Raw genomic sequence first — 16,122 nt, forward strand, 5'->3', positions numbered from 1 at the left:
CATAGTTAGAGCCTACCTAAAAGGAAAAAAAGAAATAAACCAAATACATTATAGAACACATCTTTATTTAATCATGTTCCCTCTCAAGGTAATGGAATTAGAATCAAAACTAAATGAAGCAAAAGAAGAATTTACATCGGGTGGTCCTCTTGGTCAGAAACGAGACCCAAAAGAATGGATTCCCCGTCCACCTGAGAAATACGCCTTGAGTGGTCATAGGAGTCCAGTGACTCGAGTCATTTTCCATCCTGTGTTCAGTGTTATGGTCTCTGCTTCAGAGGATGCTACAATTAAGGCAAGTTTTTTGTTGTTGTTGTTCATTTTGCTTTTTGTTTGGTGTTTTTGTGTTTTGTTTTGTTTTTTGAGTCACAATCTCTTTTCTATGTAGTCTTGGCTGACAGACTGGCTTTGAACCCAGAGAAATTCTCCTGCCTTTGCCTAGTAAGTGCTGTGATTAAAGTTGTATGTCACCACTCCCAAGTAAGGTAAATCTTTCTGAAAGGCAGACTTGATGTAAGTTAAGTGACAGAAAATATTTTAAAAATAAGGACCTAAAGCAAAGGGACACAGAGAAGGAACTCTGAGTTTCCCTCTGTTGTTTATTTGGTGTGTGTGTTTGTGTGTGTTTGCCTGCCTGTGTTGTGTATGCATGTATACCTAGGATGGCATATGTGGTTGCCACAGAACAAGTTATGGGAGTTATTTCTTCCTTCTACCACATGGGTCTTAGAAATCAAACTTGGGATGTCAGCATAGTTTTTTTTGGGGGGTGGGGGGGATGGCAGATAGTTTTTTGAAACTGTATTGAGTGATTTTGGTACTAAACCTTAAAGGCAGACTTAAAGTTTCATTACAGCTCTAGAGAGGGCATTCTTCAATAAGTAACTGATATATTTGAAAACGTGGAGTGTTTTTAATTTAGTTGTCCAGTATGTCATTTTTTTCCTTTAATATAATAGATTCTGTTCTTGGAGAATAAGTTTGTTCCTTATTTTTAAGCAGGCAGTAGCCGGGCAGTGGTGGTGCACGCCTTTAATCCCAGCACTTGGGAGGCAGAGGCAGGCGGATTTCTGAGTTCAAGGCCAGCCTGGTCTACAGAGTGAGTTCCAGGACAGCCAGGGCTACACAGAGAAACGCTGTCTCGAAAAACCAAAAAAAAAAAAAAAAAAAAGGCAGTAAAAAATACTAGTTTACAAAACCACTCTCCCATAGAACTTTAGTCTAAAGTAATGTACAGTTTTCTTTCATCTACCTATAATAAAATGACAATTGTGTAAACCATATATAAAAAGATAGATAAAATACAGATGGGTGTCTTTGGTTTTTTTTGTTTTTTTTTGTTTGTTTGTTTTTTTTTAAGATCCAACATTGTTTTATTTGTCAGTGTTTAATAAAATATTGTATATATCACAACAGTAGTCCTGCCTGTGATGCAGGCATGACTATTTCACCATTTCTTCAAATAGAGTATATTTTACTTTTTTATTATTATGATTTTTCCCCTTTATTTTGAGACAGGCTCCCCCCACATAGCCCTGGCTGTCTTGAAACTCAATATGTATACTGAGGTGGCCTCAAACTAAAGCCTCCGTGGTGCTGGGATTGAAGTTGTTAGTCATCACGCACTATGTGTTACATATTTGTATGTGATCCTGGAGGCTCAGGGCCTCCATGTGCACCATGTGCTTGCCCGTGGATCTAAGAAGAGGGTTTTTGGTCTGCTGGAACTGGAGTTGTAGGAAGTTGTAAACCATCTGTCTTGGGTGCTAGGAACTGTCAGGGTATTTAGTGTGTGTGTGTACCCCACAGTGGTTATGTGGAGGTCAGAAGACAATTTGCTAGAGTCAGTTCTCTTTATCCACTTTTTATGTGGGTTCTGAGGATTAAATTCAGGTTGCCAAGCCTTGTTCAACAACTTCCTTTATGAGCCATCTTATCAGCCCATTTTAACTCTTAGACAAGTTATTTCCAGTGATGATGAAAGTATGCATTCTTACAACATTTTAAACAGTAATAGACTACATGAAGGACTTTAAAATTTAATGGGACACTGCCTTTAAATAAAAACTAAAGTGGCTGGATGTAGTAGTTTCATAAGTTGTTTGCTGACCTACACACACACACACACACACACACACGTTTATAACATTTAAAAATTTAAAAATGAATAGGTTTTGGGGTGTGGGAGCACATGTTTATTATCCTAGCATTAGGAAACAGAGATAGTAAGATTAAGAATTCAAGTTCATTAGCAGCTAGTTATATAGCAAATTTGATGTTAGCCTAGGCCACCTGAAACCTTGTCTCATAAAATAAAAATAAACCCCTGATATATACTTAGGGGTGAATCTAGCTAAGCAAGCACAGAATTGAACAAACAGTGATCTTTTTTCTATAGATATGCTCGAATGTGTGATTGAAGGTATTGGTTTTATTTGTTTAGATGATATGTGCCCAGCACTCGAGGGTGAAGCAGATGGTTTATGAAATAGCTTAGGCTACTAGCAAGACTGCTTTAAAAACAAATTCTGGCTGGCCACATAATGCACAACTTAGTTCTATCTCTTATGAGGCAGAGGCAAACATCTCTGAGTTTAAGGCCAGTATCAGTGATCTACATAATGACACTGTGTCTCAAAACAGCAAAAATAAAATTAGGAAAATACTTTATATTGTTGTGTAAGATATAAATTTGTATCTTTCATATAATGTATATACTAGAAATTCCTTATAAATAGTTTTTATACTTGCTTATCAGTACTCTTTCTATTTTTTTTTTGTCTTCTGGGATTTGTTTGTTTTTGTTTTGTTTTTTTGAGACAGGGTTTCTTTGTGTAACAAGCCTTGGCTGTCCTCAAGCTGGCTTTGAACTCAAAGAGATCTACCTGCCTGCCTTTGCCTCCTGAGTCCTGGGATTAATGGCATGAACCACCAGACCTGCACCAGGCCTAGTTTATCAGTCCTCGTATGTTGACTGGCTTAGTAGTTAAGAGCACCAGCTGTTCGTACACAGGATCAGTGCTTGGTTCCCAGCTCCTGTATGGTGGCTCTTTAATGTATTGCCTTTGTTGTTTGTTTGTTTGTTTGGTTGGTTTTTGTTTTTTTGTACTGTCTATTTCTCCAAATTTGTATGTATATGTGTACTCCCTATCGAATTTAAAATTGTGCTCGCTATAGGTAGAATGGACCAAACTGTCTTGAGTTTACAGCAAGGAATCAGTATTCAGTTTTTTTTCTATTGCTGTTTGTGGGTGTTGTCTTTGTATTTTTAATGTTTTCCGGAGTTGTTGGACATTGAGTTGAACCTAAGACTTGTTGCATGCAAAACAAGTGCAAAAATCGGTATTTTAAAAAATGATTTAAATCAGACTGTGATTTGGCCACTAGAACAAAGAGTATTCTTGAGTAATAACTGTAATATTTATTCTTGCTAATTCATAATTTCTATTTTAGAAAAAAAATGTCTTTTAAGAATGACTTTAAAAAGCTGGGCGTGGTAGCACATGCCTTTAATCCCAGTACTCAGTAGGTGGAGGCAGGTGAATTTCTCAGTTACAGGCCAGCCTGGTCTTCTTCAAAGTTTATTCTAGGACAGCCAAGGCTACACAGAGGAATCCTGTCTTGAAAACGGTGCTTTTGTTAATCATGAGCACTTGATTCCGGAATAGTTTGTAGTTTATGATTTCTTCTTAGTCCTCTAAATATCTAAGCCCTAATGTTCTAGTAAAATTGAGAACTTAAGTCAGTCCACTGTTGTACATACATTGGTCCTAACACATCTTTTTGCACTTGAATTTTCTTATTTATGCCTAATACTTACTATCAGACTAGTGTTCCTTGACTTTCTATACTTCTCATTAGCATAATTAAGTGATAGATACTTAGCAAATGTAATATTGAAGGACTTCTTGGATAGTTGGAGATCAATTTTTCTCTGTAGGGAAAAGCTACTTTGTACTTGAAGATTTGATATTTCTAACATAGATTATTTGTTATTTGGTAACTAGTCAATAAGATACCAGACTAAGCTGTTAAGTGCAAGTGTGAAATGAGGAAGTGATGGATTGTGTTTCCCATTTTTTTATTTACTTGACAGGTGTGGGATTATGAGACTGGAGATTTTGAGCGAACTCTCAAGGGCCATACAGACTCTGTACAGGACATTTCCTTTGACCACAGTGGCAAGCTTCTGGCTTCCTGTTCTGCAGATATGACGATTAAATTATGGGATTTTCAGGGTTTTGAATGCATCAGAACCATGCACGGTAAGGCAGAGGACGATACTTTCATCTCAGACAGAAAATTTAAGATTAGAAATAGTTGCTAATCATGTTTGGGTATTCTACATTTAATTCCTAGTTGTCTGCTTTGATGTGCAAGCTTGATGGACAAGCTTTAGTGGTAGAGGTTTTTTGTTAGGAGCATGTAAGGTTTGCATGACATACTAATTTGTATTCTCAAGTATATTTAGATAAGAAAAACTGCCAGTTCATATTAGTCCAAGAGAAATGGACAATTAATTTACTGAGGAGGTCGGTTCTTTTTTGTTTTATTTTTCTATTTTCTTTAAAGATATGGAATATAATTGTGTAGATATGTGTAAGAACAAATGCTATCTGTGTTAGTGATTTTAAAACAAGCCAGGTGAATTGGTGCCTGTACATAATCCCAGCAGGCAGGAATCCTTTGTGGGAGGATCACGGGTTTAAGGCTGGCTTTCACTACAAAGCAAGTTCCAGCCCAACTGGACTGCATAGTATGCCGATCTCAAAAAATCAAAACAGTCCTGGCAGTTTTGGTGTATACCTTTAACCCAGCATGTAGGAAGCAGGGGCAGGTGGTTCAAGACCAGCATGGTCTACAGAGTGAGTTCCAGGACAGGAAAAAAAAAAAAAAAAAAAGAAAGGAAAGAAAAGGAAGCAAAACAATAAGATTATCTGGTATTTAGCACACAGTTAGGTTTATTATTACATTGAGTATATGCTTGAAGTTTGTGTCTTTTCACCCAATTAAGAGCTGAGGCAGGTCTGTCAAGTGTTCTAGGCCAGCTTGGGCTCTACTGAGATCCTCTCTTAAAAGACAGGGAAGTTCCTTGCAGTCATTGTCTATTCCTTGAAAAATATGTGAATGGTATTTATGAACTATTTATTAATGCATTTTCTCCTATGAACATCAAAGATAAACTTCTAAATAAAGGATCAAATTCTGCCTCTTACCTCTTTTTCTCTTACTACTTTTTAATTTTGTTATTTAGATAAAGCTCAGTGTGAGAGTACTTTCTATAGTTTTTTAAAATACCATAGAAAAAACCCAGAGTGCAGTGTTAAATACTTTGCTGTATTTCATGTTTTAGGCCATGACCACAATGTCTCTTCAGTAGCCATCATGCCTAATGGAGATCATATAGTGTCTGCCTCAAGGGATAAAACTATAAAAATGTGGGAAGTGCAAACTGGGTAAGTAGATTTAGTTGGAGAGAGTCAGCCAAAAAAGATTATAAAAACAAAACAAAATTGTTTTGTAAATAGTAATTTTATCTTTAATCTGGAATGATCACCATGATATACATACATACACACACACACACATATATTTGAGGACTTGGAAATTTAGCAAAGTAGTAAAAGCACTTGTTTTTTGTTGTTGTTGTTTTATTTTTTAAGATTTATTTATTTATTGTATACGAACACACTGTAGCTGTCTTTACACACACCAGAAGAAGGCATTGGATCCCATTATGGTTGTGAGCCACCATGTGGTTGCTGGGAATTGAACTCAGGACCTCCGGAAGAGCCGTCAGTGCCCTTAACCTCTGAGCCATCTCTCCAGTCTGAGCACTTGTTTTAATGTACAAGGCCCTAGTTTCCATCCCTAGCACCAAATTAATTTTTACACACACACACACACACACACACACACACACACACACACACACACACACACACACACAGGAATTCTCTGTGTAGCCCTGGCTGTCCTGGAACTCACTCTGTAGACCAGGCTGGCCTCGAACTCAGAAATCCACCCACCTCTGCCTCCCAAGTGCTGGGATTAGAGGTGTGTGCCACCATTGCCAGGCTGTAATAAGGATTCTTGAAAGCCAGTTCTACATGATACCTACTTTCTATTTTCTCTGTGTGGTTTGTTTTTGTTGTTTTGTTTTTCTTTTATGCGGGTTTAAATTAAAATTAAAATAATATATATGCTGGTATACATGTATTAGGCTTGAGGTTTTTAAGTTTTATTGTGTTTCGTGGTATCTCCTGTCAGCGTATTTTACCTAGTGTTGTTTTACTTTAGGCTAGTACCCATTATTTTATTAACCAAGATTTTACATTTATTTTATTGATGTTGTAAATTTCTCTAACTAATGCTGTTCTCCTCATCTTGATTTATAATTCAGTTTGTATCACTTCTGGAAAATGTTCCAATGATTACCATTTATTCACAATGTATACTACTACTTAAATTGACAGCTATTGTGTGAAGACATTCACAGGACACAGAGAATGGGTACGTATGGTGCGGCCAAATCAGGATGGCACTCTGATAGCCAGCTGTTCCAATGACCAGACTGTGCGTGTGTGGGTTGTAGCAACAAAGGAATGCAAGGCTGAACTCCGAGAACATGAACATGTGGTAGAATGCATTTCCTGGGCTCCAGAAAGTTCATATTCTTCCATCTCTGAAGCAACAGGATCTGAGGTACTGTATGATTACATATCTTTGTATGATTTTATTACTGTGTCATAGAGCCTTAGATAACTTGTGTGATTTTCAGTCTAAGGTCTCTGGATACAACTAAGACTGTAGCCTAGGAATCTGAGTTTTGAGGCCTTTTGCTTTTTGTAGTTGTCAGTAGTGTTTATATTTTTAAACCAGTTATCATTGGTCCAGTAAGATGGCTTAGGAGGTAAAGACACTTGGCACCAAGTTTGTTGACTTGAGTTTGATTCCTGAACCTACACTGTAGGAGATGGGAACCAGCTCCCTCAAGTCACCCTTTGATGTCTACCTGCATGCCATGGCATGAATTGAGTACATATACAAATAGATAAACAAAATAGCTCATTCTTGATTTGTTATAAGTTGGAGATCGTCTAGTAAAGAGAGAATTGATCATTTAAATCCAGGCGTGGTGGCTCTGAGATGATAGCATCTCAGCACTTGGGAAGACTAAGGCCAAAGGCTTATAGAAGATTCTATCTCAAAAAGAAACAAAAAGCAGAGCAAAGGAAGAAACCTAACCCTCCATCCCCTCCCTTTGAGAGAGAGAGAGAGAGAGAGAGAGAGAGAGAGAGAGAGAGAGAGAGAGAGAGAGAGAGAAAATGAATTTAAAACCAACCAGTCAAACCTACATCTTAATAAATGTAAATAATTTTTTTCTTTTGAGTCTTGTTTGTGTTTTGAGACAGGGCCTTACTATGTAGCTCTGGTTATCCTCAGATTCTCTATGTAGACCTGGCTGGCCTTGAACTCAGAGATCTGGCTCTAAATTAATCTGTTTGTGATCTCTTCATTACAAATTACAAACTCTGTTTAAAGTTCAACTATTATAAATTCTAAATAAAATTATTTATAATACCCTCTGGTGGTTGTTATATACAATATATAATAAGTTTGATGCTAAATTTATATAAGAAATACTGACTGGCTTAAAAATAGGACCTTTTTTTCATGCTAGGAGAGAAGTGTGTCACTTAGCTATGTGTATCTAACCTCGTTGCAGAAGTCCTGGTCAGTACATTTCATTGTTGGTGTTACCTAGGCAGGGCCTATCTTTCTTTGTAGGCTAGGTACAGCTATGCATTTCAATAAATGAAAACAGCTTGTTTTGCAAGATTTCAAATAAATGTCATTATTTTAGAGAAAACCTTTAGACCTTATTTCTTGTATGGGGAAAATAATTATTTTTATATTTTTTAATAGACTAAAAAAAGTGGCAAGCCTGGACCCTTCTTGCTGTCTGGTTCCAGAGACAAAACTATTAAGATGTGGGACGTCAGTACTGGCATGTGCCTTATGACTCTTGTAAGTCTGCATGGTTGTGCTACTTCTTTGCCATCTTGATTGTGCACCTATCATTCTGGATTAGATAATCGTGTGCTTTCTTACTAAATCTCAGTTCTGGGCCTTAAAATAACTATGCATTTATAAACTTCTTTAAAGTTTTAATAAAGTGCTATTTTATGGAATGCAATGTTACAGAAAATAAACAAAACCAGTCAGTGCTGGGGGTAGGGCCTTAGTTCACTACGTAATAGCTACTCTGGAGGAGAAAGAAAACTCTTACAGACTTGCTTACTTTTTGAGAAAAAAAAATTACTTTATGTGCATTGGTGTTTTGCCTGTATGTATGTCTTTGTGATGGTGTCAGATTCTCTAGAACTAGATAGTTACACACAGGTGTGAGTTGGAGTTTGTGTGCAGGAAATTGAACCCCATTTTTTCTGGAAAAGCAAACAAAATCACTGAGCCGTCTCTCCAGTCTGACTTTTTAAAGATTTTCTTTCTCTTTTCAGCTGTCATCTCTTTGTTGACATTTATCTTGCTTAGTTTATTTTCCTATTGTAAAATTAGTTATTCTAACTTAATGAGTTAAAAGTGTTAAAGTAATTTTAGCAGTTTTGAAGATTCAATATAAGGGAGGTGGGTATTAGACATTCTGGCTGTTGTTAAGCTAGTAGCAAGTCTTACACTATAGCATTCATAGTTTTAGAAACTGCATAAGTGCTGATTAGATCTACATATAGAATGCTAGCAACTGTTAAAGTATACTACAGGATTAATTGAGAAGGGAATACTAGAAGTAGGAAGGGAACAGTGGGGAAATGGGAGGAGAAATTTGAGAGAAGGAACAAGACAGAATCAACCAAAACTATGTAAATATTTATGGCAGTGCTGAAAGAAAACCCATTACTGTAAGCTAATTTAAAAGATAAAAGAAGGACCAGTGTGTGGGGGGGGGGGGGGTTGCACATACATTTAATCTTCATAGAGACAGGCAGGTCTCTTGAGTTTGAGGAAAGCCAGGACTACACAGAGTGACCCTGTCTTGAAAAACAAGAAGAAACAAACACAAAAAAGATAAAGGAAATTCCCAATTCTCAAGAGGCAGAGGTAGGAGGATCTCTGTCTGTCTGAGGACAATATGGTCTATATAGAATTCCAGGTTAGCCAGGACTTCATAGTCAAGACCCCATCTCTCAGAAAAACTGTGTTATATTCTAGGTTCGTTTGTACCACGTTGGAAAAAATGGATCTTTATTTAAAATCTTCATGCTCTTCTCTCTGTAATTGCAAGGTCACCATTTATCCTAGGTTTCTGCTTCTAACTTTTTGTGCTTCTAACTTGTTGGGATACTTTTTCCTGCTTCATTTTGGTGTGGCCACAAAAATATGGGGGGTTTGTGTTTGTTTGGTTCATGTTTTGTTTTTGAGACATGGTTTTACAACATATTCCTGTCTGGCCTGTAAGTAACTTAACTATGTAGACTAGCTTGGCACTCTGATTCAACCTGCCTCCCAAGTACTGAATGTGCACTACCATGTTCAATTCATTTTCTTATTGTGGGTTTTGTTTTAATGTACTTTTGTATTTCCTTGAGTGTTTATGTAGATGTGTGTGCCAGCCCCCCTTAGTAGGCCAGAAACATTGACTCCTCCTGAAGTGGGAGTTATTGAGCAACATTGAATGCTGGCAACCCAACTTCAGTCCTCTAAAAGAGTGATACCTGATCTTAACTGCTCACTCAGCTCCTCAGCTCCTCCATGTGCTCTTTTTGTTGTTTTGTTTTGTTTTCAGACAAGGTTTCTTTATGTACTGGAATTCTCTTTCTAGATTAGGCCACCTACCTCTGCTTCTTGAGTGCTGGGATTAAGGGTGTCTATACCACTAACTTCTGGCTCCTTGAAGTGTTTACCTGCTTAGTCATCTCTTTGACTCCTCAATTTTTAATTAATTATTATTTCTCCTCTTCCTCCTCCTCTTCCTCTTCCTCCAAGATAGTGTTGAGGGTCTAGAGAGATGGCTCAGTGGTTTAAAGCACTAGCAGTAGTAAGAGCTCTTCCAGAGCATCTGGCATTGATTTCTAACCCACGTGAAAGTTACAACTCCATTTCCAGGGGATCCAGTCCCTTCTTGGGCCTCTGAGGTCACTGCATTCCAGTCGTTGCACAGGCACATATAGTCACAGCACCCATATCCATAATAATTTTTAAAAATTAAATAGTGAAAATTTGAAAGAATACTAGTGTGTCTTAAGACACACTCAGTTGAGTGCCTGGCTAGCATAGCATACATAGAGCTCTGGGTTAAAACCCCAGCACTGTACAAGACCAGACATGGTAGTATGTGTCTTATGATTCCAGCATCAAAGGTGGAAGCAAGGAGGATCATTTCAAGGTCAGTGAGTATAGGCAGCTCTGAGCTGCATGAGAGCCTGTTTCAAGGTGGTGGGTTTCTGGTGATGTGCCTCACTTGGTAGAATAGAATTTACATGCTTAGAAACCCTGGGTTTAGTACCCAGTACCACATGAACTGGTAGCACCTGCTGGAAATTCAAGGTTATCTTGTGCTATATAAGACCTTGTCAAGAGAAAAGAAAAAAGCACTGATTTATATGGTTTCCGTGTTAAAAGTGTTATATCCCAAATGTTACTTATATAAGTCAAATACCTTTTTGTCTTTAAGGTGGGTCATGATAATTGGGTACGTGGAGTTCTGTTCCATTCTGGGGGGAAGTTTATTTTGAGCTGTGCTGATGACAAGACCCTCCGTGTATGGGATTACAAGAACAAGCGGTGCATGAAGACCCTCAATGCGCATGAACACTTTGTCACCTCCTTGGGTATGTACATACTGTGAGGCTTCTGAGCGTTTGAATTTTGGAGTGCCAGATGTAGCAGTTTTATGTAACCTTGTCGACTTCCAGGTAAGGAGTGACCAAGTTCTATAAGGGTAAAAGACCTAGTTCAACCTTGTGGTTTCCTGCCAGTGGCTTTAAACTTCTCTTTAGAATTAAGCTTATAGTTAAAATACTGTTTTCTCTGTTGTGCATTGGTTTTGGAAACTAGACTTGTGAAAGGCTACTTACTGATGACTCCTGCTGACTGGCTGGTAATTTTTTCTTTCCTATTAACTTATAAATTTTTTAAAAGAAATCTTGAAAGTTATCAACCTGTGGATTGAGTCCCTTTTGAGATTGCATATCAGGTTTTTACATTATGGTTCATAACTAGCAAATTTACAGTCATGAAGTAGCAATGAAATAATTTTATAGTTGGCAGTCAGCACACCATGAGGAACTATATTAAAGGCTTAAGTGCTTATGGATATTGCTCAATGGTGTAACAGCTAGCATAGCTTTATGAGATGTTAGCTTCAATCCCTAATACTGCAGAAGAAGAGCAAATGGAATCTTAAAATAATAGCATGGGTTACATAACAAGACCCTGTTTCGAGGAAAAGTAAAAAAAAAAAAAAAAACAAATAGGGCTAGCAAGATGGTTCAGCAGGTAGAAGTGCTTTTGGACAGGCCTGAAAGCCTGTGTTTAGTCTCCACATCCCAAATGACTCCTGAGAGTTGTCCTCTGACCTTTCTCTACTTGAGCCTATATGTATACTTACATATGCACACACTTTTACAGAGACAGGCAGACAAAATATCTGGAGGCATCGTGACACATTTATGTCCCAAATTTGAGTCCAGCTTTTGATGTACATAGCAAAGGATACATGGCAGGACACTATTGTTTAAGGGACACATGGCAGGATTCTATTGTTTAAGAAAGCAAAAAAAAAGGGACTTTCGACTTTCGTACTATATATATGTATTGTATAAATGCCATGTCCTCATTACCATCTGGAGTTCATAAGAGTGATTTCAGTAAATTGTAATATACTAGGGTATGATAGATAGATTTTATAGTGACAATAAAGCCCTTGGTAAGTTAGGCAGGAGTGTTGTATTAGTTGCCCATGTAAAGCATTAGTACCAAGCCTAGAGCACAACAGTCAGTAAATGGATATGCTGGCTGAGTGTGCACTTGTTAGTAGATTTGAGCATTGTTTGGGACGATACGGATGACATCATGTGGTATTTAGGAGTTGAGTTTTAACTTCCCTCACCCAGTTGGTAAGCTCAGTAATTTTAGAGGTTTGGATGGGTATGTATATAAAGAAAATCGTGGATATTGTATCCAAGTGTGGACTCCCAGAGTTTGGGAAGCTGACCTGGAGGAAATCAAGTTCAAGGCCTGCTGGGGTTATATAAAAGATACTGCTCAGAAAATGAACAAAAAGTTCTGTTTGGCTTAGTATGGTTTGAAAACAAGCCTTTTCTTTTCTCTTTCAGATTTCCATAAGACGGCACCCTATGTGGTTACTGGCAGTGTAGATCAAACAGTAAAGGTGTGGGAGTGCCGTTGATTGAGTCACATTTGGTTCTTCCTCCCTTTTTCCTCTGGATGCACTCTGATGATACCATGGTTACCCCATTTGAGCTCTGTTTAAATAAATATTGTCCTTTCATGTAAATTATTCTGGATGTAGATTGAGCTTATTAAATGTTACACACAAAGTATTCATGCATGGTGAATCCAAATTGTATACTGTAAATTTACATATGTTGTCTAGAAGTACCATAGGGTTTAAAAACCTGGGCTGGCATTGGTCACACCAGGCCTACAAGGGCAGAAGTCGAATAAAAATTGAACTAGGGCACTAAACTGAATAGTTGACAGTGTCATTTTATGTTAGATTATTAATTATTGTTTTTCTTCCTGCTATCTGTTGGTGCCTGACTTGATGGCCTCATTTTGGGGAAAGTGGTGGTTATTAGGGCTTTTTCTGAAATGTGTATCTATGTAACATCACTTAAGTGTGCTTAATAAATCTTTAAGGGTGTTAGATAATAAGACTACAATTCAGAATCTTTTGCTCCATCTGTGTAATGGGGATTACACACTGAAGTTTTTGTCATGACCCCTTTGCCAAATCAATAGGATATGTTTGTTTTGGCAGCCTATCAAGCAAAGGCTAGTGGTTTATTTATGTAAGAAAATGATCGTAAATCTCAAGAAAAATCTCAGCAGCTAATAGTGAATCCTTTTTCATTTGGGTCTTACTGCTTTGTAAACAGGTCAGGAAACACTGTCCTACTTAAAGCTTTTCTCCTCCACACTAGACATAAGAGTTGTATTCTCCACACTGTTGGACTGTGTAGTAATGTGACTCCCCAGTAGAATTTGATCTTCCCATTGAGTGTCATGGTACAGATCACTATGTGTTTATGATGTTCTTAGGGATGTGCAATGTGCATGTCAGAATGACAGATGCTGACAAAGCTGCGTGCGCATTTTAAAGGAGTGGAAGGAACAGTTTCCAACATGAACCTGATTACAGTTTGAACTGTTTCACTTACAAGTTACAAAAAAGTGACAGGGTTTAATGGAGCGTGCATAGAAATATACTGTTTTTTTTTTCTTTTGTTTATATGTAAATGTTTATAAGTATATGGGCCTATCTATAAGTGGATATGTCTATATATGTATATCACACACATACAACCTCCATGTTGTTGGGTCTTGAGTTTTTGAAGAAGTGCTAAAACATGCATAGAGTAAATCTTGCTGGGGAATACCAACCACAGCCATGCTTTAGAGTAAACTCTTCTATGCTTCTGACTCTGAGGGGCTTTTCTAAGCTAAGAGAAAGTCACTTCCTTTGTTCTCCCCTCTAATGTGGCCATTTACCGTTTTACACATTGCTGATGGGTTGTATATTTTGATCCAGAGTTACTACAGTAGGTTTAAGAGAATTTTGCCTGTGACTTTTGGAACACTATTCCATTGTCAATTGTTAATAAAGAATTTATCACCTAGCTAACCAACTTTTTTTCCTTTTTAAGAAAATCAATTTGAAAAGTTAACAGAAACAATGACATAACAATGACAGCCTAACAACTATAAATTTTTTCTGGATTGCATTTTGTTTGTATAATGGATTTTTTTTTTTTTAATGTCCCTTTAAGTATTGGATGGAAATTTGATTCCTGAAAGGACAGAGGGTCAATGTCCTGTAGATGTAACAAGAGAGTAGGCTCCAGCAGCAGCTCACTGTTTAGCTTGTGTCCTTTTGTTTGTTCTTAATCTTCCTCAGAGATTTCTCTAGAAGGGAAAAGTGTTTTGAGAACTAAGTGGCTATTTTTGAGGACAAAAACTCCATCATGATTCCATAAACACTGTTGGTTAGCTTTTAGGACAACATTGCCTCATATCCCTGCTTACATTGGGAAATCTTTTTCTCCTAGCTGTTCTGACTGGATTTTCCTCCAAAAGCTATGGAAAAATATCTTCGTTCTCATTTGCTGCTATTTCCTGTCCTATTTCAAGAATATAAATACATAGAAATGGTGCATCTTAACATTCTTTTGTATGTGTTAAAATGTCTTTTAATCCAGTTTTAGCATGTAGCAACATGAATTGTTTAAGGGTAAGCCACAACATCTAGACATCATTCATAGAAACAATAAAGAATGGTACCAATGTAGAGGAGCTAAGCTGCTGTTGCTGGGTCTCCTCCCCTGCAGCAGTGACTCACTGACAACGGAGGAGGGAGTGCTCTGTAACAAAGCTGTCCTTACTTGGGAGATTGCTACAGCCTGCTGCTTAGCTGAGTTACCAGACATCCTTCACTTAAGCAGCAGCAAACATTGAATCTCAGGGATGGTCCACAGCTGGATCCAAACATAACAAGCCCTGTTTGAATAATGAAGGGTGGCGGGGCAACGGCAACATCCACATCTGATATCGGATTTGCAAAGGTTTCTCGCACTGTTGTTTGACACTGCCCTGTTGATGCCCTTACTTTTATGTTACTGTTTTCTCTGTCTGCTGTCTAACCCTGTGCCTTGCCTGGGATAAGGACAATGATGAAGTTAACTGGTTTTGGTTGTAAGTAGAGGACTTTATGAATTGGTTAGCGGTTTGCTGCTGCTTTGTTACTTTCTTGAGTCAGATTGGCTGCTTATTAAATAAAAAGCTGATAGAATTGTGTACTTGGATGATTGTTGATTGTGTGTGAAACAGACATTCCAGTGCCCCCTATAGCACAGCGTGCCCAAGAAGTCCTAACCGCATGGAGAGTGCAAGCTGCAGAGGTTTGTGTAGACATGACCTGGAAAATAGTTGCTTTTGACATGACATCTTGCACTTTAGGAGACTAAGACCGTCCTGTTCTGTCTGCATGTGGTGTGACCAATGGTGTGCTCGGAGCACTACCCACAATCACTAGTGTTAGCAAGCCGTCCCGGGCCGTGACGCACTATTAGTCCTTTGAAAGCTTTGGCTTTAGGCTCACTAAGCCCAGTCTCCTGTTTGCCTCTTTCTGTTCTTTGTGAACTTCCAGATAATACCACTCACTAAAGTTTATTTTTTTGTTTTTTAATTTAAAGAAAAATATTTAAAAATAAGGACATTTTGTTTGTTGACAGTGGTGGCTTGATAATCCTTAAGCAACAAGTTGAAATAGAAGACACTTAAAAAGGTTACTCTTCCTGTCCAGCTGTATATAAACCCAATGTGTTGGTTAATCTAGATGGTGCAAAAAGGAATGTCACAGTAGACAAGCAACATGGGAAAAATTGGAAGAGAGGTTTTGGTTTTTTCCAGTGGGCAGGGTTGGGTGGGATGGGGTAAGCTGGACTCACAAGTCACGACTGGAACAGGCCTTTTTATCCTTTCACTGTATCATGTAAGTAGCTGCTTTCTTGCCTGCTTATCCTTCAGGCATCCCCAAAGCTCACTCTGAAGATGTTAGAAATAAACACAAACTCTACGAGTTAGAAGTCGATCCTGACACTGACATGAAAGCAAGCATTGATTTCATATGAACGTTGCAGAGGTGGTAATTGGAGAAAACAGTTCCCCAGATTGTAAGAGTTCACCGAAGATATCGACACAATTTTAAAAATCAGTAAAGGAATGTATATAATATTGCTCTTGTGTTTTACAGTAAGGTTTGTTGCTCTCAGACTGTGTAAAACAAAATTTATTCATGTTTTCTGCATATTAAAAATCTTATTGTACCAATTGGTAAACTATTAAATGCCTATAAAACTA

General features: G+C 37.8%; 1 protein-coding gene across 1 annotated transcript in view; it reads left to right on the top strand.

Annotated features, from left to right (window-relative positions):
• Pafah1b1 (platelet activating factor acetylhydrolase 1b regulatory subunit 1) overlaps window positions 1-16,122 on the top strand; it is a 51,099-nt gene extending 34,977 nt beyond the window's left edge. Inside the window, exons 5-11 of the mRNA XM_034504601.2 lie at window positions 89-295; window positions 4,097-4,265; window positions 5,354-5,456; window positions 6,477-6,705; window positions 7,930-8,031; window positions 10,694-10,850; window positions 12,357-16,122. Of these exons, the coding sequence (XP_034360492.1) occupies window positions 89-295; window positions 4,097-4,265; window positions 5,354-5,456; window positions 6,477-6,705; window positions 7,930-8,031; window positions 10,694-10,850; window positions 12,357-12,430 (1,041 nt within the window). The 3' untranslated portion in view covers window positions 12,431-16,122. The remainder of the gene's footprint in view (window positions 1-88; window positions 296-4,096; window positions 4,266-5,353; window positions 5,457-6,476; window positions 6,706-7,929; window positions 8,032-10,693; window positions 10,851-12,356) is intronic.

This window comes from Arvicanthis niloticus, chromosome 6, assembly GCF_011762505.2.
Source record: "Arvicanthis niloticus isolate mArvNil1 chromosome 6, mArvNil1.pat.X, whole genome shotgun sequence".
NCBI lineage: Eukaryota > Metazoa > Chordata > Mammalia > Rodentia > Muridae > Arvicanthis > Arvicanthis niloticus.